The sequence below is a fragment of the Molossus molossus genome, unplaced genomic scaffold, assembly GCF_014108415.1.
Source record: "Molossus molossus isolate mMolMol1 unplaced genomic scaffold, mMolMol1.p scaffold_m16_p_3, whole genome shotgun sequence".
Classification (NCBI taxonomy): domain Eukaryota; kingdom Metazoa; phylum Chordata; class Mammalia; order Chiroptera; family Molossidae; genus Molossus; species Molossus molossus.
Window position 1 is genome coordinate 28,040,292 of NW_023425366.1, and position 24,409 is coordinate 28,064,700.

Below are 24,409 nucleotides of genomic sequence, written 5' to 3' on the forward strand. Positions count from 1 at the left end.
GGGAACCGAACCCGGGTCTCTCTGTACCGCAGGCCGACGCTCCAACCGCTGAGCCAAACTGGCCAGGGCAAGAGGATGGCATTTCATTGATAACAACCTCATGTCACTGCATCGGAAAAATGATTCCCGGGTCCTCTCTTTTACCAGAGCGGCCAGCCTGGTCAGGGCGGGGACCCGATTTTGGGGCATGCACTTCTGGCAGGTACTGTGGACACCGGAAGCAGGGAGGTGCACTTCCGGTCCCAGGTTCAGGAAACATCCGGCTGAGTTCAAGCCCCGGGGGTGCAGGCGCAAGTGCCCACCCAGTGAGAGCTTTTATTTCTCCTGTTTTTGTTCCCTTGCTTTTCTCATGAAGAATTTGGAATGAAAAAAATCATGCTTTTTAACTTCTTTGAAATAGAATGTAAGTACAGAGCTATCTAAAGGAGAAAAAACTTTACAATTATAAAGAACTTCCAGGTTTAAAAAATATTTTTTTTTCTTTTTATTGATTTTAGAGAGAGAGGAAGGGAGAGGGAGAAGGAGATAGAAACATCGATGAGAGAGAACATCAATTGGCTGCCTCCTGCATGCCCCCCACTGGGGATTGGGCCCACAACCTGGGCATGTGCCCTGACCGGGAATCGAACCGGCAACCTCTTGGTGCATGGGTTGGCGCTCAACCACTGAGCCACACTAGCCAGACACTTCCAGGTTTTTAAGTGGGCTTCTTCTAAGTATAACAAAGAACTAGCAAAAAGACCACCTGCCATCTCAGTATGGGTTAGCACAGTGATTTTTGACCTTTTTCATCTCATGGCACACATAAACTAATGACTAACATCCTGCAGCACACCAAAAAATATATTTTTTGCTAATCTGACCAAAAAAAAAATAGTTATAATTTTGATTCATTCACAGTGGATGGATATTGTTGTGTTGGCTGTTGTCATGAATTTTTATTTGACTAAGAGAAAAGAAGTCAGTGCCCCTGTCTAGTCAGGTGTTGCATGTTTTAAACATTCTTGTTGCACACCACTTGAAAATTGTTGGGCTGGCACAAGGAAAAGGGGGAGGTTTTGCATTGGTCTTTATTCGGAAAGGCCTCATAAGAAGTATGAATTCAGAACATCAGAATTGGTGAGCATCTCTGACGTCATCAATTGCCACCTAGCTCGGGCCCAGAGTTGCAACACCATCAAAGAAAGAGCTGGAATCAGAAGTCAGGTTCTCCTGACGTGAAGAACAGACCTTGCGAGTTCAACACATGTTCTGTTCTGAGAGCTCCAACCATGAATGTCACTCCTGCTACTGAAAGGTCTTCTCCTAAAGTCACGTGTGAGTGAAAAACAGTTCAGTGGGGGCTGAAAGGGACTTTCCAAATTCAACCCAAACTGTGCCAGTCTGGGCAATGGAGGAATCTGAGTGACAGGCAATGTCAGGACACAGTCAGAATGTGGTTTTTCAGATGCAATGAGCCAGGTGTGAACTCCATGGAAGGACCACCTGAAGACTAATAAGGGGTCCCTGTCTTACCCTTAAAAACAGAGAATACAGTCAAAATACTGCCCCTATGCATGTGCCCTGCAGAAAGTACGTGGTGTTACTTTCCCCAGGTTATTGATGGAGACAACCCTATTTTTACTGAGCATCTCCACCAACTCCGGGCACTGCTGCCCATCAAGTCCACTCTGTGCTGCTTAGGTAAGCTTGCTGGGTCAGCATCTGAACCCTGGAGCTAAACTCTCAAACACTATCGCACATAGTAGTTCTGGTCATGAAGAAAGAGGTAAGCTGAATTATTCAGTCTAGGGGAGCATAAAAGAGGTGATGTTTTAAATCAGCCTCATTGAAAATACAAACATTTCTGATATTCCTGTTTACTTTCTGTGACCAAGACTAAGTAAATAGACAAAAGCGACAAGTTATACAAGTTGAGACACTAGAAAGGAAAAATCCCTCGGACCCACTAAGAGATTAAAGATAATTACGTGGTAGGTATCCAGGAGTCAGTCAACGCCTCATACTCAGGGGCTGTGGGAGCCCAGAGCTTCTCAATCCGGATGCGGGTCAGACTCACGGGCACAGATGCGAAATCTCATGTCTGGGCCCCGACCTCAGAGATCCTGATGCGGATGGTATAAACCACAAACACAAACAGGACTGGATAAGCACAAGGATTCGCTGAATCCTTATTCCATTTTAATGTGTTTGGGCTCTGCTTAATTTGTGACTAAGATGCTACGAATAGGGAGAGTGGCAGCCGGAGCAAGACGAGAGCAACAGCCAGCTGCCCGGCTACAAAGACGGAGCCTGGGGCAATCTCCTGAGACGGCCTTTCCACGAAGTGGGAAGTGTTTTCCAATGGAATCATGTTCACACTGGGGTCTAGTTCCAGACACAAAAATAACTTCTTGAACAACAAATTGTACAATTACATTTGTTGTTCATTTAAAATCAGTTATATTTTATCCTCTCCGCATACCACCCAGGGATATATAGCATGATAAAGGAACTCATAAACTGCACATATTCTCCCTGTCCAACGGACTTCCAGTTCTAGCCATGCTGCAAAACACCACGGGAACCTGGGCAGCGTTCCCTGTGAGTGCCGCGCTTCTTGGCTGATGTGAGTATTTATATTCATAGTCACATTGCAATTCTTAAAACTATCTTATTCACAATCAAAGAAACAGACACTTGACCTTAATTGCCAAGTTTTTTACATTTGAAGAGTATGGAAATCTAAGTTGTTTGGACTAGGGTGTAATAAAAATTCTGAGGCAATAAGGCTGAGAAAATTCTGGAGCTAGAGATAAGTAAACGTGCTCCTTCTGCCTGGGAAGCCAGAGTGGGAAGAATCAAACACATTTAAGCAACTATCTTTAGAGATTAACAGCACGTGACTAGAGACAAATACACAATGACAGTTCCCTGACATACATGAGTTCTGAAGTCTGTGCAAGGCCAGCCCATGTGCCTGTCTGACACGGGAGACCCACAGGGTGACGGGCACCAAGTTCTGTGAGACAAGGGGCACGTTTAACTCCTTACTGCAGCGTCCGTCGAGCCCAGCGTGGCTCTCCAAATGAGAAGGGGTTCAAAAGGAGACGCTGGGTAAGCAGACGCACGTGACACACAAACCTATGGAGATACAATCGCTCGTGCTCCTTTTCCCACGGGGGCGGGAAGAAAGGCAAATCAAGGTCTCCTGCATCCCCAGTGCTCGGAGTCTCCACATCTTCTGGACTTTATTCCTGATCCTCATCCCTTGCTGTCCGGACTATTTGATGAAGGCTGCTTCTTCTGGACGGGGACCCTGGTCACTGCTGCCTGCTTTCCTGGACTTGCCCATGGACAGAAGACTCTGGCAGAAGTTTGTCAGAGAGCCCCAGGGATGATTTCTCTCCCCCCAAATCTACCGCCTCCCTCCTACCACTCAGGGGAACAGATAATCTTCAGTTTCCTTGCATTATAGGAAAATAATGGGGGAAAGAAGGGATACAGTGTGAGTCCCTCTCCCCTGACTGGCTGTTAGTTCATAACAGGTGCACTCAATGCAGAAACACCTTCCTGGAAGGACAGAGGTACGGGGTTTGCAAGAATGTCACAGAATATCAGAGAAAAGGGGCTCGGGGAACAAAATGGCACCTGAACTTAAAACAAGCAAGAACCCCAACCTCCACAAGAAGTTTTCAGGACAAAGCCAAGCGTGATAAGCACACAGATCTTTCCTTTTTGCTGGCCTGCCCCTGTGAACCCCAGGAAGGGGCGTGCACACCCCAGGAAGGCACATCTGACAAGAGAGCTTGCAGAACAAGAGTTATTTGTGGCATGCTTAGCTCACCAGGGCTCCTCTGTGGGACAGATTAGCTTTAGGAAAAAAAGTTGGACTTTGTTTTCAACTCACACTCCAGGACCTGAACCTACTGTGTGACATCAGAAACACTCCGGCAGCGGGCTAGGGACAGCCCAGCCAGAGCTCCATGGGACCTCGTGTCCCGTTAACTCATGCAGCTTCGCCAGAGAGGAAAGCGGACACCTCGGCTTTTGGCCGAACTCTGAAAATTCTCTTTTCCTTTGGATCCCTGAGGAAATAATAGCTGAATTCTTCCATTTTCTTACTGAGGTGACAATAAGGTCCCATTTAGGCCCCGAGGGCTCTGGAACACGGCTGGGCCTATAACTAGGGCGGCGAGCTCATCAGTGGAAGTATCCTGACCAGCTCCATTTAGCTCAAGGCCACGAGGACCCTCGCGGCCCAGAGGATGGACTCCAGGATGTGTCACGATGGGTGGAAAGAGAACAAAGATAAAAAATGGAGGGAGCAACTGGAATGTTCCAGGATTAACAGAACAGGACTTGAATACGGCAGACTCTAGTGACCTTCTCTTAGAGAGGAAGGACAAACTGCATTACACCCAAATCTAGAAAATCGGGCTTGCCAATACTGCAAGAGGAGGCTTGTGACAGAATATGGTTCAGAGCACATAAACTGTCCATTCTGCACTATTTTAGAAGTTACAACTGACGCTGTTTAGAAAGGGCTTGGGGTCTCCAGCGAGGTGAGTCCAGCAGTGTGGTCCCACGCAACCCAGTGCAGGTTCATGTATGGCCTAAAAATCTTCTAGTAGCCATCATTTAAAAGTAAAGAGAAACAGGAAATTATTTTTAATAACACATTGTATTTAACTGCTCTGTGAAATATAGTATCATTTCAACATGTAATGGATATAAAATAATTATACACTCTTTTTTCAGACTGGGTTTCGAAATCCAGCCTGTATTTTACGCCTGCAGATCATCTCAGTCCAGAACAGCTCAGCAGGCACGCTCGTCCCGCAGCTTCCTGGACACTCAGGAGAAGGACACACCCTCCCTGGAAGCCCACTTCTGATTCCTCGAGACCAGCGGTTCTCAACCTGTGGGTCACAACCCCTTTGGGGGTCGAACGACCCTTTCATTGGGGTCGCCTAAGACATAACAGTAGCAAAACTACAGTTATGAAGTCGCAATGAAAATAACTTTATGGCTGGGGTCACCACATGAGGCGCCGTGTAAAGGGTCGAGGGGTTAGGAAGGTTGAGGACCACTGCTCCAGACCCACGCGGAAAAGCAGTCCTGCTACTGTTATCTAATCTAAAGGAGTCACCGTAGGTGTACCTGAAACCAATACAAAATAATATCAACTATCAACTCTAATTGAAAAAAATTAAAATAAAAGAGTCACTGAAGAATGTGAAATGCCATTTTGTTCAAATGCTCTGCTGTTCGGTTTGAAAGGGCCTTTCCAAGGCCCGCCTCCCCTCACAGGCACCGCTGCGGAGCCCTCTCACTCAGCCCTGCCTGACCCGCCGCTCTCGGGGCCCAGCTCCACGCCCTCGCTGTCGGGAGCCTGGGGGATTGGGGATGTCCCGAGACACTGTGAAAAGCTCTAAAGATGGCATGGTTAAACTCTCAGGGCCTGCATGCTTGACTTTCTGGGATTTCACACGAACAAAATAAAGAACCCACAACGTGTAAACCTGATAAGGAGATGCTGTTTTCAACATCACCCAGATAAAAACAGTACCTTCTCTGTGTTCTCCGTTTATAAGTGACACTGGCCCAAACAGAATGACCCCTTCTCCTTCTCTAAACTGGTATCTTATTACCCCACCGTGGGAAATGAGGCGATCATTCATTATTTCTGAGTAACAGATGAAATCCTCATTTCCACCTCAGCTCCTGACGTATTAAAACAGCCCAGAGACACAGTGATAGCGGCCTGCAGCACGAGACAAGGAGTCACACCTATTACACAACTGCAAAGAAGCACCAGAGTCGTTCCCATGGGCCCCTGCCATCCAGGCCATGGATTCCTACCTTTGTGGTTGAAGATGCCCTCCATCTCCATACTACTCCTCGAGTGGGCAATGCACAGAGAGCCACAGGGAACCAGGCCTTCTGCCGCCGGCGACCGGTCGGTGGTCCGCACCAGACACCAGTCGGGCTTGTCATGGGGCCGCTCCAACACCTCGACGGTCTGGCCGCGGCGGATGGTCAGCTCAGTGCTGTTACAGGCTGTGAAGTCGTGGATCACCACTGTCAGCTCGCAGCCACCAGAGAGCTGGGAAGGGAGAGGGGACACGTCAGTGAGCCCGAGACACTGGACTTCCGAATGAGGCTGTGAGCTGGGTCAGGAACTCGACTTTCCGTTCCAGTTGGGTCAGTGACAGCGAGAACCTCCTGAGAGACAGCTCTCCAGTTTCACAGTCCCTTAATTCTCCCTTGGAGTCATGTGCCAGTTCTAACGTATGATTATGGTTTTCTGAGTAGTACCCTGTAAGAACCTGATATGATTTTTCATATGAGCCTCCAAATCTTCTTGTGCCTGAGACATTATCCTCTGCAAGTAATGTATACTCATAAATACCTGAAGGCCACTGGGGGGATTATTGTGAAGTGTGGTGATACAATGGGAAGAGTGTCCCAGCACCGCACACCGCGGTCAGCCTGCGGGCTCTGCTCTCCTACACGTGGCAGGGAGACGAGAGGCAGCGGGGCTCAAGATCCCAAACACAGGGCAGGGCATGCTTTTCTCTCTTCGAAACCCTTCAGGATACTCCGGTGGACATCCCTGAGCCTGTCTGTCCCCACGCCTGTTCCAGGCTCTCGCCACATCCCCTGCTTCCACAAGCCCCATGAACACTGGCTGGTCTCCCACATGCACATCTTTCCTGGTCTGAAACCCCCTCCCTTCTCCCCTCTCACTCAGCTCCTCCAGTTTCTGTCCATCAGAACTCCACTACCTCAGGGCGTGAAGCACAACACACCCCGTAAAGATGTGACATCACCACGGCCTCACATAGAAAGCAGGTGCGTGGCTTTCCCATGAGGCTTTACTTCCTGTGGCCTCTGCCCTATATATCTTCCCCTCAGACAGTGTGCTCCTTGGGAACAGCTCATATATATGCTCATTAACGTCCCTCCTACTGTGACCAGCTATATCCTTGGACTGGCCCCTCTTGCCCTTCAATCTAGGCAGGTGCAGGAAGTCCATGCCTATCTGTTCACTATTGACTTGAGTGGGTTCCCGAACATCTCCTCTCTATGCTGATTACTCCCAAGCAGGTGCCCCCGCCTGCTACTTACCCCTCCCTCCACAACACTGAGTCTTGGGCATTATCCCCCCACCCTGGCCCCGATCTGTTTCCAGTGTTGCCTTGGGGTAATGGTCCCGCCGGTCACCCAAGCTAAGAAAGCTCACACTCTCTCACTCTGCAGTGCCATCGGAAAGACTCCAGGGTGTGTTTCCGGCCGCTTTCCTCCTCTGCACGCCCACACGGGTCACTCATCTGGGTTCTGCAGTGGCTTCTGAGTGGCCTCCCTCTCGGCTCCAGGCTCACCGCCCCAGGCTTCTCAGCACCACTGCCAGTTCCCGCTTTAAAATGTGGAACCCCCCGTTCCGGCATGCCATCCTCTTATCCAAGAACCTCAGACACACATTCCTTAGCACAGGACCCCAGGTTCCTGCCCCTGACGGCACAGCCAGCTGCGTCTCCTGGTGTGCTTCCCAGCCCAGTGACCACGTGTGTCCTCCTTCTGAGGCGGGTCCTGAGCGCAGAGTCCAGCACCGCCCCCCTGCTTAGAGCTGCCCATCAGTCTGAGATGCCACTCCTGTATCTGCTCTCCTTAGCATTTTTTAAATAAGCAAATTATGTCTCAGTTCTGAAATGAGCCATGTCTTGGGTTGTATGTGTGTGTCTGCCCTCGGCCCAGAGAGCAGGCTCGTGTCATTCTGCCGTGAGCCTTCCACGCACTGTCCGTGGGGAGGCTGGCCCTGCCAACGATGCAGCACAGGTCTGTGCAAGGATGTTGTTGGACAGTGTCTCCTAAAGCCCAACCTGCACAGCACTTTGCATCCAGCAAGCAGTCAAACATTTGCTGAAGTGGAAAAAGGCAAAACAGATTTGCTCTAAAAAAAGAAGGCACCTCTGTGAAAATTTGGATAAGATGCAAAAGTTGAATTACACAAGGTTATTTCATAAGCGTTACATTTAATGGACAAATGCAGCTCAACTGTTTAAATATAATGTCGGTATTGTTAAAATGTTCAGAATAAAAGTTTCCACAAAATGCTAAAAAAAAAGAAAGAAAGAAAAAGAAAAAGAAGGCACTGCATTTGGAAGACCAAAATGGAACATGGGTTTTTCCTCTGTGACTTCAGGAGCTGAGTCAGCCATGCTTAACCTCAGATATGCTCCATCTTCCTGAAGGTCATCAGCACAGAAAAGGCAACGGACAGAAGAGGAGCCGGCTGGGTGCATCAAGGAAGAGGAAGGAATGGCGGGGCCTCCTGCTGGGGGACATCCTTGGTCCAGGGAGGCCACCCAGCTCCAGTCCACTTGCAGGGAACTGGGAACCAAGCCTCCTGCTCAGGCTCATAGACTGCAGTGTCCTTGGGCTGCCTGGCCACGCCGAAGACGACATCTGCCAGCCCTCTGTCCTGCCCTATGCTATTCATTACCCTCCTGGTCCAACGCCTGTCTTTCAAGAGAAAGTCTGGATATTTAGAATAAGAAACACATGTCCATTGGACAACCACAGAAACCAAACCAAAACAAACTCTTCCGTAATAAAGCACAGCTATCGACGAAATGAATCGTCTTTGCTAGGCCACCGAGGGAATTTTTCACAAACGTTTAATACCCTTCTAAATTTTACAAATTGCTCTGTGGGAAAACCATGCAAATCTTACACATTTCTCTGAGAACAACCAAGGACGCTAGTGCTAGAGGTGCAAGGCAGAGGCCCAGCCTGGAGAAGCGCCCTCCTCGAAAAGCCCCACGTGATGGGGGCGGTTAATCCCTGTAACAAAGAGGAGGAATGTTTCCTGTTCCAGGGAAAGCGTGCGCAGTGAACAAGCCCCACAGGGGTCCAGCTCGCTGAGGCCCTGCAGGACCTGCACTTTCTACAGACCCGGTCCCACCGCCTGCGCATGTGTGCACAGCCTGTCGCCCTGCCCCGGGCCCCAGCACAGGCCTGTCATGCTGCCCTGACCCTCGTCCACCCCCAGCCCTGGGAAATACCACTTCCAGACACACCACCTCCTCACCAGTCCTTGGCCGGTTTCATTCTCGGGTTTTATTAATTTTTCAGACTGCTCAGAGCCACATGGTGCCTTCTGTGGGTGGGGGAAGGGTGGGAAGGGAGAAGGGGGCTGCCCAAGGAGAATTGAGCTAAACCTTATTTCTGGCACTGGTTTTTTTAGCCCCTTACAGAGTAATCAAAAACTATTGGAAACATCTGTGTACTTGACAGAGCATGAGAAATAAAAGTCAAGCCTGTTCTGACAAAGAATTGCATACTGAGTTAAAATTCTTTTTCAAAGGCCTTTAGAGAACGTATGAACAAAATTTAGTGCCAGAAGACTGTTTTCAAACAGTGCTAAAATTATCATTATAGAAATGTATATATCTTCTTGGCTTTACCCCTAAGAATCAATGGACTTTTCCCATAAGAATCTCCTGCACAAATCTTTTAGAGGAGGATTAAATGGATGTTTTCTAGTTCAGAGAAAAGACATCTGTGGATTTCTGTCTCAATGTTCACATTTGAACATGTTAAACTTCTTATTATAAAACCTCTCTTTAAAACTAGGTTTGTACATTTAAAAAAAACAACATTTTTTTTGTATAAAAGAACTTTTGAGGAAATGATACAAACCATGACTACATTTAAAAGGAATTGAATTCCTGTTAGAAAAAGATCAGATAATACACACTACGTTACTAAATTTGGCTGAGGTCTTACTGCGTTCAACGACACTTCTACCCTCAGCCACCCATTTCATCACTATGCTGAGTTACCATTCCATTTACCTAGTTTAAAATGCACCTTTCCTTTCCAACCATGCCTTGTAAAAGTTTTCAAGGCATCTTCTTTACTTCTGTATATTTTATGGACTTCTATCACGGGCTCCCGACCACATGCATTTAGCTTAGGATTGCAAGTTATGAAAAATCTCAATTTCCATGACTCCCAATTACTCCTGTGAAATTCACACCAGAAGATAGATTTTGAAAAACAATCTTTCTGCTTTTCACCTTCAAAAAATAAATGTGGAGACTAAAAAGCATGATAGTAAAATGGCCTTCACTGAAGCATGAACCACGGACAGCACCCAACCTTCCTCTAGACCACCCCATGTCCCTTTAAAAGGGCTGCCAAGGGGACCACCAATGACTCAGATGCACAGATTACTTGCAGAATTAAGCCAGGGTCCTTTTGCTTAAATCCCCTCCAGAATGACTGAAAATGAACAAATTGCTGTGTTTCACCCAAAAGAATGAAATATTCCTCACTGGTCGCAGGCATGTGGCCCTTCAACAATCAGCACACAAGAGAGTTTTACTTTGTTTCCTGGAGAAACCAAGTGATATCACTGCTCCGCCTGAACTCAGTTAACGGCAGTAACTCAAACAGACCCACGGATGGGGTTTCTCACCCCATTGCTCCTTGGAGCACCCCCTCCCTGGCGCACTATAATGAGACAGCTTTGCGTTACAAAATCATATAGTTCTTGAGAGACAACAGCAAACACCTGGTGGAATGGCCGAACTCCCAGGAGTTCTGGGCCGACTTCTGCCAGCGGAAGAGGGGGCTCTTTAGGGCTCTTTACGACTGGCCTGGCGGATGACGCAGTCCGCTCTGCAAGGGGTTCTACTTCCAGAACCCAAGATCGATTGCAGGTGGGTGTCTGGCCAATTTTCTGAGAGCAATTCAAAAAGAAAGCAGGAATGTGGTCTAATAAAAACCATTTTCCCCTAAAGAACAAAGTGTATCAACTCTTGTGAACAGTCAATCCTACAGCCCAACACAGTTCAGTCATTCAGAAACCTCACAAAAGGGCCTTGTGGTTCTATGGAGGTTTCACACAGAGCAGAAGACCAAAGACTGATTGCTTAGTTAAGGGGATTAGGGAGACAGTGCCATTACTGGTGATGATTACAAGGGAAGGGCAACCATCGGGAGCCGGAACAATTCTCCAGGGAAATAAGTTACACCCCACGCTCTTACCCGCCCGAGCTCTGACTGGGCAACTTCACGGAGGCTTGGGCTTAACAGCAGCCGCCTTAAGGACATAAATAGCAGGCCCCTCTACTCACACCAGCCCCAAGGCCAAGTTCACAGAAGTGTTCACCAAAATCTGCTGCTGTGTTTCAAAGAGGATGTTTTTGATCTCTTACACATCAGAGGTGCATAAAGAAATCTGTGAGAACTGAAAAATAGTTAAGGTGATATATTTTATATGTATTTTTTACCACCCCCCCAAAAAAAAAAATCTATAGAAAAATGTTTTCAAGAGCAGCAACTTACCATAGCCAACATTTTATCCAGAAAATAAATCGTGAGTATAGCATTCAGGGACATTAGTCCTCTACTCCTTACCAAGTTGCTAGATCACACATTGGTTTTCTGACATGAAAACCATCTTAGAAGGCTTCCTTCACTGTGTGATACAGAGCAGGTGGAATGGCAAATGAAATGCAAGGAAGTCAAATTCAAAAGATACAACTAAAAAGGCCAACTTTAAATGTGAACAGCTGGGCAAATCAGAGAGCGGCTGCATTTCCCTCACTCAGAACACAGGAGTGTGAGAAATGCCAGAGCACGCCCGGCAGGTACTATAGGTTCTTCGGTAGAAAAAGGACTGGGGTTGGGAAGGAGGAGGCAGCTGAATCCCCCCCCCCCCCGCACCCCGTTTATGTCACCAGGCCCTGGAAAACAAAAAACTTCACAATTTAACCCAAAGAAATCCTTTGACTGTATTTCCTGACTGGGCATGGCAGTCTTCTACACAGAAAAGTTAACTTGAAATGTTTCTCTGTCTGTGATGAGGGGACAGCAATCTGAAGACCTACGGTCTGAGCGCCAGTGAGCCAGCCAACCGGGCCCCTCACAACGAGGAAAACAGCTGGAATAAACCACCTGCCTCAAGTCTGAATCAAAACTGTGTCACCAGCCTCAATAGTAACTCTGATCAGTGGTGTAAAACTTACCTTAAAAAGCACTTTCACTGTGCCAGTATTCTTATAAACGCTTTTGTTACATGACTATCCAACCTTTATATATTAAAAAAATATATCCCTTTTCTTAGAACTGAGGCAGTCTACTGGAGAATTTTGTTTTTCTGATTGAGTAACTGTGACTAACAAAGACTACGTTCATTTTGTGGTTTTATGAGAGCACTTAAAAACTGGTTAAAAATGACAAAAGCCACAATCACTTAAAAAAACAGAAAACAGATTAGCCAAAGGAGAAAACAAACACCAGGTGCAGTGCCTCATCTGGCCGCTAGGGGCCGAGGGCTTCGAGTCCTTGTTCGTTCCTGTACCAAGCGCCTGTCCTGGCTGGTGCACAGGGGACCTCGGTGTTCATGAATGGACGCAGCTACCTGTGGACAGCATGGAGTCCCTTTATGTGCATGTGGCCACAAAGCAGCTGATTCCGTAGGATCAAAGATGAGTAAGTAGTTTGAAAAAGGTTTAAATCAAACATTTGATTAAGTGTTTAATCTCCTCTTCAGTGACTGCCCATTCAATATGTGGCTAGTATTTCACTGTTGGGGCACCAAAATGAGTAAGTCCAGGCACCAGAGCTGAGCAATTAATCCTTAGGATGGCTTCTACCTCCTAATGAACAAATTTAGCTTCTAAATCCACTGCCATCAGGGGTGCCCAAATAAGAGGAAAGAGAGGCCTGCATGGACAGTAATCGGCAACAGCGAGTACCGAATGCCAACAACCCAAGAGTGCGAGAGGAGGAAGCAATTCTTTTTAAAAAAATCCTCACCTTTTGGAAATTTTACCATTTATCTTCAGATAGAGTGTGGAGGAGGGAGGAGGGAGAGAGAGAGAGAAACATTCATGTGAGAGACACATGGACTGGTTGCCTCCTGCAGGACCCCGACCAGGGCTGGGGGCCGAACCACAGCTGAGGTACGTGCCCTTGATGGGAATCGAACACATGACTCTTTGGTCCGTGGGTTGATTCTCTAACCACTGAGCTCAAACAGGCCAGGGCACGGAAGCAATATTTAAAATGAAGACATAGCAGTAGCTAGTATTTATTCAGTGCTCAGTACCTGCTAGGCACAATTCTAAGCACATTACACATTTTTAATGTTCGCAGCCCTATGAGGTAACACTATCCCCACTTATAGACAAGGGAACTAAGGCACAGAGAGGTGAAGTAACTTGCCCAAGGCCACCAGCTGCTGAGAAGCAGAGCCCGAGGTCTGGCTGGTGAGTGCTTCCTTGTTCTTAACCATCTGCTATTTGGTATTCACAACTCTGTGGAGCTGCAGTAAGTCCTCACTTAACTCGCTGACAGGTTCTGTGACTTTAAGTGTAACGAGGTGTAATGAAACCAATTTTACCACATGCCAATTGTGATCAACAAGAATTAGGTTCCTGCGACATCTCATCAAGGGTTTCACTAAGGAACGAGGTCATCGAGGGAGGCCCTGCTTGCTGTGCCCTGTCACACTGAGCAGAGAAGGAAGGCCAAGGACGTGCAGAGTATTCTGTCTGAGATTAAAACTGTGTGTCATCTGGAGAAATGTTCTGAATTAAATGACTCATTTCCATGCCTATGTGGGGTAACCCCACCGAGGTCCTGGGAGACTGGGACAGCTCTGGCAAGGCCAGCAGCAGGTTGGACGCCTCCTCTGGGCAGAGGTGCCCCGTTGCTTCGGCCAGAGGAGAGGGCTGCGCAGAGCCAGGCTCACCTTCGCACCTGCCTGTGCCATGCGCGCCAGGACGAGGCTGGATGACAGAGGGCAGCGTTCCCTAAGGAGCTGAAGACAGGTGTCCGCTCTCCAAAACGTGAATTCAGCCATATTCTAAAGTGGACTGGCACTAACTGCTTTAGGCACTATCTCAACACTACTATTGCAGACACCTGACCCAGTTCCTGTGGTGTAAAAGGTCACTTCAGAGAAAGTTGTCTGACTTTTTAAACTACATGAAATCTCAGGTCCCCAGCACAGTGCTATAGCTTTATTAAGAGTAACTGAAACTGCCCTGGCCGGTTTGGGTCAGTGATTAGAGCTGAGGTCCGAGGCCCAAGGCCCAAAGGGTTGCAGGTTCAATCACCAGCCCCGGCTGGGGTCATGCGGGAGGCAACCAATCAATGCCTCTCTCTCACATTGATGTTTCTCTCTCCCCCTTCCATTCTATCTCTATCTAAAAATCAAGGGAAAAATATCCTCGGGAGAGGATTAACAACAACAATTTTTTTTTTTAAGTAACCAAAACCATTTATACTTTTAAGTATATGGATTCATGTATTCATATTATAATAACCTCAGGACAGTTCATGCCAAGTATCAGTCTCCATGAATTTCTCATCCACTAAAAATTGGAACTGCTTTACTTTTGGTCCAGAAGCAAGCTCCCAGCTGGGTCCTGCTGGCTTGGGCCAGCGTGTCCATAGACACCTCATCTCGCCTTGGTGATTTTCTTCCATCCTGACCTCAAGATGCTCTGTTCTCAAGTGGCCTATGTTTGATTCAATGTTTTCTCTTTTACTCATAATATAACTTTTTGTTACATGAAATAAATCACAGACTAATAAGGTAGAGAGAGGAAAAGGTTTAAAAATGCTTCTTTATTATACTAAAAAATATTTAGCTTCATATTCAGCTGTAGTGTGAAATAATGAGGTCTGGATACCGACGGGTAATTAAATCCACATTTTGTTTCTGGCTTTAGCGCTCTAGTGCTGGGTGGCCCTGCGGGGTCATCTGGCCTGTCACTTCCTCACAGCCCGAAGGCTGGCTTGGCACTCTCCTCCCTACCTCGGGGACAAGCTCAGGACAAATGAGATAAGGGTCTGGCAAGCCCTTGATTTCTTTGGAAACCAAATTATATTTTCATAAGATCAGTTTTAGCAGCGTAATGACCATGAATATGGGCGAGAATCGGTGCTCAACTCACTGTGAGACAGAGATGGCATCTTCCGAAACTGGTGTTTTCAGAGTAGGCAATGCTCGTGGGGGCCTGTGGTTTGTATCTGTGGGCGGCACTCCCTGCAAAAGTGTCTCCAGGAGGCCCCCTAACAGACCCTCCCAAACCTCTGCGCCCCATCGGAGGATTACACCACACTGGGCAGATAACTTCTCCTTACGAATTCTCCAAGGGTGGAGTCAAAAACACCCCCCAACCCAGTTTCCTAAATGAAACCAAATTCCAAGATAACAACTAACTCACAACAGACATCATACATTAAGTCGAAGAGGCAGATTATGGTTAAGTAATTTCCCTTGTTGGATCTATCTACCTATGTTGTCAGAGGCTGTTTAAACTTGAAAAACATATGGAGGAAAGGAGATTTTCTGTTTAAGCCTCGTTTAGGGAAACTCAAGAAAAAATGCGGTTTCTTCATTTTCAAAATGTACTCTCCTGAATCATCTACTGACCCCAAAAAGCTCTACAAGAGAAGTACAAAAAGGGAGCTGACGATGAGAAACCATCCCTGGAGAGAACACAAATGAAGGCCTGCTGGGTGTGTCCTCTCCAAATTCCAAAGTCTGACTTGTCTTTACTAAGCTCACATGCTCTTTATTCTCAGCCCAAAAGCAGAACCAAGAACTGAAGATAACTGGCTGCAATTCTATGATCTTAGGAAGACATTTCATCCCCTTTTCTTACTTTTGGGCCTATTAGGAGCTGTGGTCTCAGTGAGGGGTACTAAAGGAAATACCACCACACCCACTAAAAAAACAGCCTTGGAGTGTCATCACTGCAAGATGGGCGAGACTGGGAAGCTGAGTGTGGCTGAGTGCGGCTGAGTGACAGGCTGTTGTCACACTTCCCGCAGGAGCATCGGGGGTGCCTCCGCAAAGCTCAGGTGGGGGTGGTGGCTGCCTTCACAGATGTGGCCCTGCAGGGGTTACGGAGCCACAAAATGAAGTTTAGAGATAACACATTCCATGAGATAAACAGACATGGGTGAATTACCTCCACAGATAAAACATTTAATAGGGAGTTATTTAAAAATTCTGATCCAGTTACAATGATCAGTTTCTGCAAACCTACACGTTTCTCTTAGTGATGTATTCTTCTTTCACTGGATACAAATAGAATTTGCTGTCTTAAAGGCAAGAGCCCTTAGGATAATGCCTGATTTTTCTATTGAAGCTGTGCAGGCTCGGTTCCAAGTCCACATAAGCCTATTATGCCATAACAGATCCGAAGCAAAACTAGTTATGAGATTGCTAACTCCAGGATAGAGGCTGATTTCGGTGCACACCTCCTGCGGACTCGTCGGCCATGCCTCAGGGGACGGGGATGCACGGGGATGCAGGGGCAGGCCAGCACGCAAATTCCCCACGTGTGCAGAGGCACCTCGGGAGCCCCTGACTACACCCGGGGGGCATTTCCAGGCTCCCACCACCACCCATTTCTATAAAAACTGGATGAAGGGACAAGTCAGCCTTTTTTCTTGGATTAATCTCTGGAAAAATCTTAACACACCTTCCAAAAGGCAGAGATTGAGTTATCTCTCTGGCAATGTCATCCAAATAAACAAACAAACAAAAACTTTAAACTCATTTCTAGGTAAACCCAGACCATATCCACGAGAAAACACCAGGTGAGAATGTGAACCTGGGCCGGCGGGGCCTGCGGCTGGAGCGGAGTCTCAGCGGGCAAGTCTGTGATGGTCTGATGGAAGGTGGCCTTTCCCCTCAACTTGAACTTCTATTACTTTCCATAATTATTCAGAATTATTACTATAATTCTTATATAAACTGAGTATTTACTCAATCACCTCAATTACTTTTTTTTTTTTTTTAAAGAAAACAACCAGGGTTTCTCTAATGAAATGTTTCCAAGTTCAAACTTTATTGTCTTAACTCAGCGGCCATGGGGTGGGGCCGTAGGGAGAGATACTATTAAGCACTCAAAGCCCGAACATGTAATTTATCTTATTCCTCATTATTACTACTGGCAAGAAATATTTGCTGAATGCTAATACACGGAGCTCTGAACGAAACAAAAGGAGACATTGTTTTTATTCCTCAGTCCTGATATGCTAAGCATTTGAAGTTCTAAGACTTATTATTAAGTGAACTCAAAAAGAATAATAAGAAACTATTACTCAAACTAGGTGGATTTTGAAAATAAAATCATTGTAGAAGAGCTATATTTTAAAACCTGCTTACTATGTCTTGGAAATTACATTTAAATACCATGAATTCTTCTGCAAAACTTAGTGAGAAAAGACCAAAGTCTGGGACTACAAGAACTGTCACCTGAAGTAACCCCAATATGGGACTCCCCTCTCTGTCATCAATCATTTCCAAATGACGGCGAAGCCAGGCGTGTCCTTCCTGGGAAAGGGCGGGCTCTGGAAAGGCCGTGCAGGGACCGCTGGGTCTCACGGCCAGGATTAAGACCTCACATTCGAAACCACCGCGTGCACCAGGTGGGGAGAAACCCAGGAATTCTGAACCCCTATTTGCTGTCAAACACTTTTTTGTTTTAGAATTTGGTCTCGCATTCTAGAGAAAGAACAGAACAGGTGCTCATCTCAGTTGAAACAGAAGACTTGGTGGAGATGAATGTCCCCACTGGGGACATCTGGGCATCACGTGAGCCCAGGATTCCAGCTCCTCCTGCCAATTTATTTTGTAGGGTTTTTTTTTCTTTCTCTTTTTTTCCATCAAGACAGAATCATGAGCTATTCCAGGCCGCCTCTGCAGACTTGGACACGACTCAGATCTGCCTTGCTAGCGGTAGGCACGGCGCAGGCCGGTGCAGGGCGTACTTCCTGTGCTCCGGAAGGCGCCTCAGCACCAAGGTCGAGGAAGCCAGTGCCCCTGTTTCAATCAGAACAGCTCCACTTTTATGCGCCAGGGCTCTGTATCATGTTATTTTTCAATGATAGGTTCTTCCACTTAATATAAAATAAAAAAGCTTAGAACACACTGCTTGTGACACCCTGATAGAAAGCCAGGTAACAGCTCTGGGAAGGGCAAGTGATTTTTTTTTTAATCCTCAGGGTAAACGTCTTCTAACCCCACGAGTCCAAAGTCTTCCCTGTACCGGCTCCTGGCACCACCCTTAGCATGTAGCAGCTGTTTGACAATGTTGATGACAACTGTCACTTACAGATAAAGAGGCTACTTCACCCCAGACCACGGACGAGCACATTCGGTGCTCAGTGAAAGGCTGGTTGCAGCTTACCTTATCACTGTCCAGCGTGTTCTGAGACGTCCGGGAGGCGATTGAAATCGTATCGGGCTGGCTGCTGCCGTCACCTTGGCTGTCCAGATCCTCTCCATCCCTGAAGACACAGAAACTTTGAATTCCTGACTCTGCTGGATTTGTTTTCCAAGACTGGTAAAGAATGTCCATCAGTCATTGGAGAAAGAACAGATTGGTTTAAAGAGGTACAAGTCAGTTTTTGATTCCTGCTCACCCTTTGCTAATCACAGGCTTTCTGCCAGGTGCTGGCTAAGTATCTCACATAGATCATTCCATTTAATTCACCTAATAATACAATACAGTTGATAGGATTATTTCCAGTTCAGAAATGAGAAACCAAAATGTGTCAATACTGTCACTTGTCCATGGCCACATGCACGGTTACACGTGTGCCCAGACTCACCCATGGGCAGGAAAGGGCAGGTGACCCAGGATTCGCACACAGCCCCTCACTTTAAGCTGAAGCAGGATCTTGACAAAGCAATTTCATTGCCAAAAATGTGATATACAAACTGTGTTTTAAAAAAACCATATTCCTCCAAATGTCTGAGAAAAGCAGTTTTTGAAAAATATTACATTAACATTGCCTTGTTCCTTCCCTATTAAATAAACAAGCTTACCAAAACATCCCCCACACACTCACCTCCTGCCCTTCTGTCTTGCAGCCGGGGCTGTTTTGGGGATGTGGATGGGCTCCTTCAGGGCGCCCTTCAGGTGGATAGTCCTCTCCTGGATCACCTCCCGGATGTGCTTTATCCAGTCTTGCTTGTTTTCTATGCTGGAAGCCTTAACGAGGTGTGAGAATCCGTCAGCACACAGAAGGGGCCCTTTCCAGACCCTGCCCTAACCAGGTCTCCTGCCCTCCTGGAGTTCCCCATTTTAAGAGTAACTTTACGGCAGAAAAGCAACCACATCCTATGTTTAACATGCCAACAAATAAATGACCCCAGTTTTGAATATTTTTTTTCATCAAAACATTTTTATTTTATAGTATTTATATTATTCCAGATCAATGGATATTCTAACCATCAATCACTCCCTGGCCCCAAGAACTTTAAAGCAGCCCTGGGAAAATACGAACACACGGCCACCCCAAACCAAAGCGTCTCAGGCTGCTGAGGCCAAGAGCAGCGGTCTGTGGCTGGCCAAGCGTCAAAGGAACCCGAACTCATGCCCAACATGTCATGCTGCCCGTCCACAGGACACACTGGACAGCAGCTGCAGCCTCCTCACCTCCGCACCTGCGTCCTCTCCCCGCTCCCACAAGCCCTGTGTGAGTCGGGCCTCCCTTACCCCCATGTGAGAAGGAGGGACTGTGGACACACGGAGACGTGCTGGGTCACACTGCCAGCCACTGAAGAAGCGACAGCCCCAGGCACACGACAGAGCCCACCCCCAAGCGCTGGTTCGTCTACCCCTGGCTGTAAGTCGGAGTAACCACTAGAACAAACGAGTGTATCCTACTGCCAATTCCATGGGTGGATTTACCTCAACTTTCTTACAACTGTGGGGCAAGGTCTCTGACAGGGCACGTGGCGGGCACTCAACGAGCACTTGTTGAATAAACACACATGGCATCACTTTGTCCAGAATTTTTTCTCCCTGTGCCTCAAAGGAGGTGGTTTATGTTTCCCTTTTACATGTCCTGGGCCTTAGTAACAGTTTTTAATTTCCTTACAGAAAACATGAACCTCCTATGATATAAACATAATCCCTGTGAATGATTAAAACACTCGTCGTGGGATTGCAGATGAGACCACAGAAGGAGGGAACTGACCGTTTCCTCAGGGGGAGCCTTGCTTTGGAAGCTAGAAAGCCAAAGCCCAGGGTGGGGAAGGAAATTAAAATTGAGAACTTTCTAAATAAAATACTTCAACTGGAGAATATGGCTTTAAAGTTATCGGGGGACGGTAATGGGAAAGAAAGGACAACGGGCCTCTGCTCCCGTTCCAGAGCCTGACGCCAGCAGAGCAGCCGCACCGGTTCCTTCTGGGGCGGGAGGCAGCGCCGTTCCAGAAGGGGGGAGTTTGTGCGTGAACGAAGCGTCCCGGGGCAGAACACTCTGAACACGCAAATCTGCTGGAATTTCAGAGCCTGATACAAACGTTTGGGAGGTTAAGCGAAAAGAAGCATCTGAGGGATAACATTTGGCAGAGATGGGAGACAACTGAAGAAAACTGTTACTATGGTTCAGAAATAAAGAAAAGTCCATGATACAAAGCAAATTGAGCAGTACATTTATGGAGGATAATTCTCCTAGTAGTCTCAATCAGTTTAAGAAAGGATTTAGAAATAAAATTCTCCCTTGCAGACTATAAAAGCAAAAAAAAAAAAACTCTACAATTTTGTTTTACAATTATGCCATCACCATCACTTCCATGACCACCATGACTGTGACCATCATCCCACTGCCACCACCACCAAAAACTGCACTATTATCTCAACCATCACAATCATCTCCACCACTATCTAATCCACAGCCACCACCGCTACCATCAGCACTCACCATCTCTGCAGCCACCACCACTACCACATCCACCACTACCTCTACCAACTCCACAACTACCGCCATCTCTACTACCACCACCTCCACCGCCACCAACACCATCTCCACCACCACCACCACCACTACCACCACCACCACCACCATCTCTGCTGCCACCACCACTACAACATCCACCACCACCACCACTACCACCACCTCCACCACCACTACCACCACCATCACCAACCTCCACCACCACTACCACCACTACCACCACCACCATCACCATCTCTGCTGCCACCACCACTACAACATCCACCACCACCACCACTACCACCACCTCCACCACCACTACCACCACCATTACCAACCTCCACCACCACTACCACCACTACCACCACCACCATCATCACCATCTCTGCTGCCACCACCACTACAACATCCACCACCACCACCACTACCACCACCTCCACCACCATTACCACCACCATCACCAACCTCCACCACCACTACCACCACCACCATCATCACCATCTCTGCTGCCACCACCACTACAACATCCACCACCACCACCACTACTGCCATCTCCACCATCACCACTACCATCTCCACCACCACCACTACCATCTCCGCCGCCACCACATCCACCACCACCTCTACCAACTCTACCACCACTACCATCTCCACCATCACCACTACCATCTCCGCCGCCACCACCACATCCACCACCACCTCTACCAACTCTACCACCACTACCATCTCCACCATCACCACTACCATCTCCGCCACCACCACCACATCCACCACCACCTCTACCAACTCTACCACCACTACCATCTCTACTGCCACCATCACATCTCCCACCACCACTACCACCATCACTACCATCTCTACCACCGCCACCACTAATATCTCCACCACCATCCATCTCCATGGCCACCACCATCACTACCATCTCCACCGACACCACCACCACTACCATCTCCACCACCACCACCACCATCTCTACCCCCACCACCTCCACCACCACCACCACCACTACCATCTCTACCAACACCAACTCCATCTCCACTGTCATCACCAACTACACCATCACCTTCACCACAAAGCAATCTCTGAAATTAATGAGGACATCATTTTGTTTAGTCTCTCCTTGGAAGTCAGAAAAGTATTACTCAAAATTCCCTAGAAAACTTTCATCTGGTGAAAGTCTTATTCTTCAATTGCATCATGAGTATTTTATTATGTCCCAAATGAAAGTAATTCATAACTGGCTAAAATATCTGGCCCTGTTTCTTAGATACACCCTTTGGCATCTGTCACTGCAGCTAATCTGGATAAACACTTAATATAAGCTGGAAGTTTTAAGGTTTTGAGGATACTTTAAAATGTTACGCCTTAGAAAGGTTCAGTTATCTAATATTTAGCTAACAGTGCAATTTACATTTAATAGGGCTTTGTGCCAGTACTAACAAGAACACACTGGGTTGGAAACCACACATTCACTGCAGAACAATTCATCACTTCTATGTGGTAAACACCTTAAAACAATGGCATAGCAGTTGGTGGCTCTACAAGAGTGACACGCTGCTGAGTAAGTCATGGAGCTGGAAATACCAGAGAGAAACGCAAAGGCAAGAAAGAGACAAATCGCTGACATGCAAGTTCACACACCAGAGTTCCATTAAGTTTTTGGCTCGTCTCCCAATATTCTACAAATCTTTGTCTACATCTTCCCCAGAACGTCCATAAGTCGATTATGGTCTTTCCAGACAGCTCAAAAAGACAGTTCCATCTGTATTTTCTCAAACACAGAAGGAGGAAAGTACATTAAGACACACTTAGAGCCCTCTGCCATTCCTAGGAAAGGGTGGTATAATCAAAACAGAGTTCAAATACAATATTCAAAGATACTTTCCTCCCTCAACGACTACAGACCTCAAAGCACACTTAACATTTTGAACACTTCAAATCAAAATATTATCAAAAATCCTGTACCTAATAATTATCCCCCTTTTCCTCTGCCTCCAAACTAGAAAGCCAGAGAGCCTAGGATCCCATGGAGACTCTTGGCATGTTCAGCCTTCAAACTGTCAAAGGCCATCACAACTTCATCGGGTGCCCATTTTCCTTTGGAAACCAAAGGCCAAGTCTGCAGTGGAAGCTGTGAGTCCATATCTCTTTCCTCCTAGACCTTACCTTCCAGCATCTCTTAGGGAAGGGACTAACCTTTTTAAGACTGGAAGTACAGGAGAAGTTAGAAGACCTGCTCCATTTAGTAGGAATGCAAAAGTCTAGCTCACGTCACTTCATTTCTGGAATACCACACTGAATTTATTCTACTGTTCTTCTCATGGTAGTCACAAATCCCAACAGCGCATAAATGGGACACATAAAATGCTATGAAAACCAGTATGTTTCAACCGCGGGGGGGAAAGCATACATTGCCATGATAAACTTGTCACACAGCACATCTTCAAGCTCCAAGTGAACGTACCTTAAGGACAATCTTATTATCTGAAGTTGGGGTCCTCCCCACCCACAGTGCAAATTTGCAAGGATCTCCTTCAACATGTTCTGTGACACCCAACTCTGAGGTCTGGATAAAGAGATAATTATATAATTAGATAAGAGCAAAATTCAAAGCCCCCCCCGCCCCAACAACAACAACATGTTTTGGTAACTTGTGGTCATGCTAAATTATAAAAACATAGTTTGTTAATACTAATAGGTAATCCTTAGCCCTCATTTTAGTTAAAATGAGGACATTTTGTTCTTAGGCTACAATCTATTGTTTCATCTTTTGCATTTCCTCTGAGCACCTCTGCTGGAGATTTTGATGCAAGTCAACAGCAAATCCAGAGGAAGGAAAGCAACATATCTGAAATCCTATCATCTGGAAAATCAAGAATTGATTAACGTCAGCCTTATAAATAACAAAATGAGTTTGTTCTACTTGTGATAGAGTTGCCACCTTCCATTTGCAGCATTAATGAAGTCGCTTCACAGAGGGCAAATGATGTTTTAACAGCTCAGCTATTTTCCAATTTGTTTATTAAAAGCATTAACTTTTAGTACTTCATCAGTAATTTTAAGTTCTAAGAGACAAAACTGCTCTCTGTAATATATGCAGTTGTAATATGCAAAACATGGAAGAGTGTAGATGAAGGTGAACATCTTCAGCCTGCCCAGCCAGTGTGGCTCAGTGGTTGAGCGTCAACCCCTGCACCAGGAGGTCACCGGTTTGATTCCCCGTCAGAGCACATGCCCAGGTTGTGGGCCAACTCCCCAGTTGGGGGCATGCAGGAGGCAGCCAATCAATGTTTTCTCTCATCAATGTTTCTATCGCTCTCTCCCTTTCCCTTCCTCTCTCTCTAAAATCAATAAAAATAAATAAATTAAAAGAAAAACATCTTCAGCCCCCCAACCCCATCACATTCAGCCCTAATGCACTCTGCCCCCCTCCAGCAAAGGAAGTGATTCATAATCCATCGTTCCAGAGGTGGCCTCTGAGGGAACCTCAACTTTTAAAAGATAAATTAAGTGAAGATGTATCAGCTTCTAAAACAGACGAGCTTGGTCTCTGAGGATAGATTAAAGCCAGCTAGTGAAATCACTAGCCAGCAATGCTGCATTTTTTCTTTCCAGTTAGAATATGATCTAAAATGACGCAAGGTGGGCTGTGATC

The 24,409-nt window shown here is 46.7% G+C and overlaps 1 protein-coding gene across 1 annotated transcript in view; it reads right to left on the minus strand.

Annotated features, from left to right (window-relative positions):
- Positions 1–24,409, minus strand: part of TRIO (trio Rho guanine nucleotide exchange factor) — a 342,804-nt gene that overhangs the window by 79,242 nt on the left and 239,153 nt on the right. The window contains exons 31-34 of the mRNA XM_036280916.1: positions 23,219–23,320; positions 18,880–19,022; positions 18,216–18,315; positions 5,845–6,088 (exon numbers count right to left, since the gene is read on the minus strand). Of these exons, the coding sequence (XP_036136809.1) occupies positions 5,845–6,088; positions 18,216–18,315; positions 18,880–19,022; positions 23,219–23,320 (589 nt within the window). The remainder of the gene's footprint in view (positions 1–5,844; positions 6,089–18,215; positions 18,316–18,879; positions 19,023–23,218; positions 23,321–24,409) is intronic.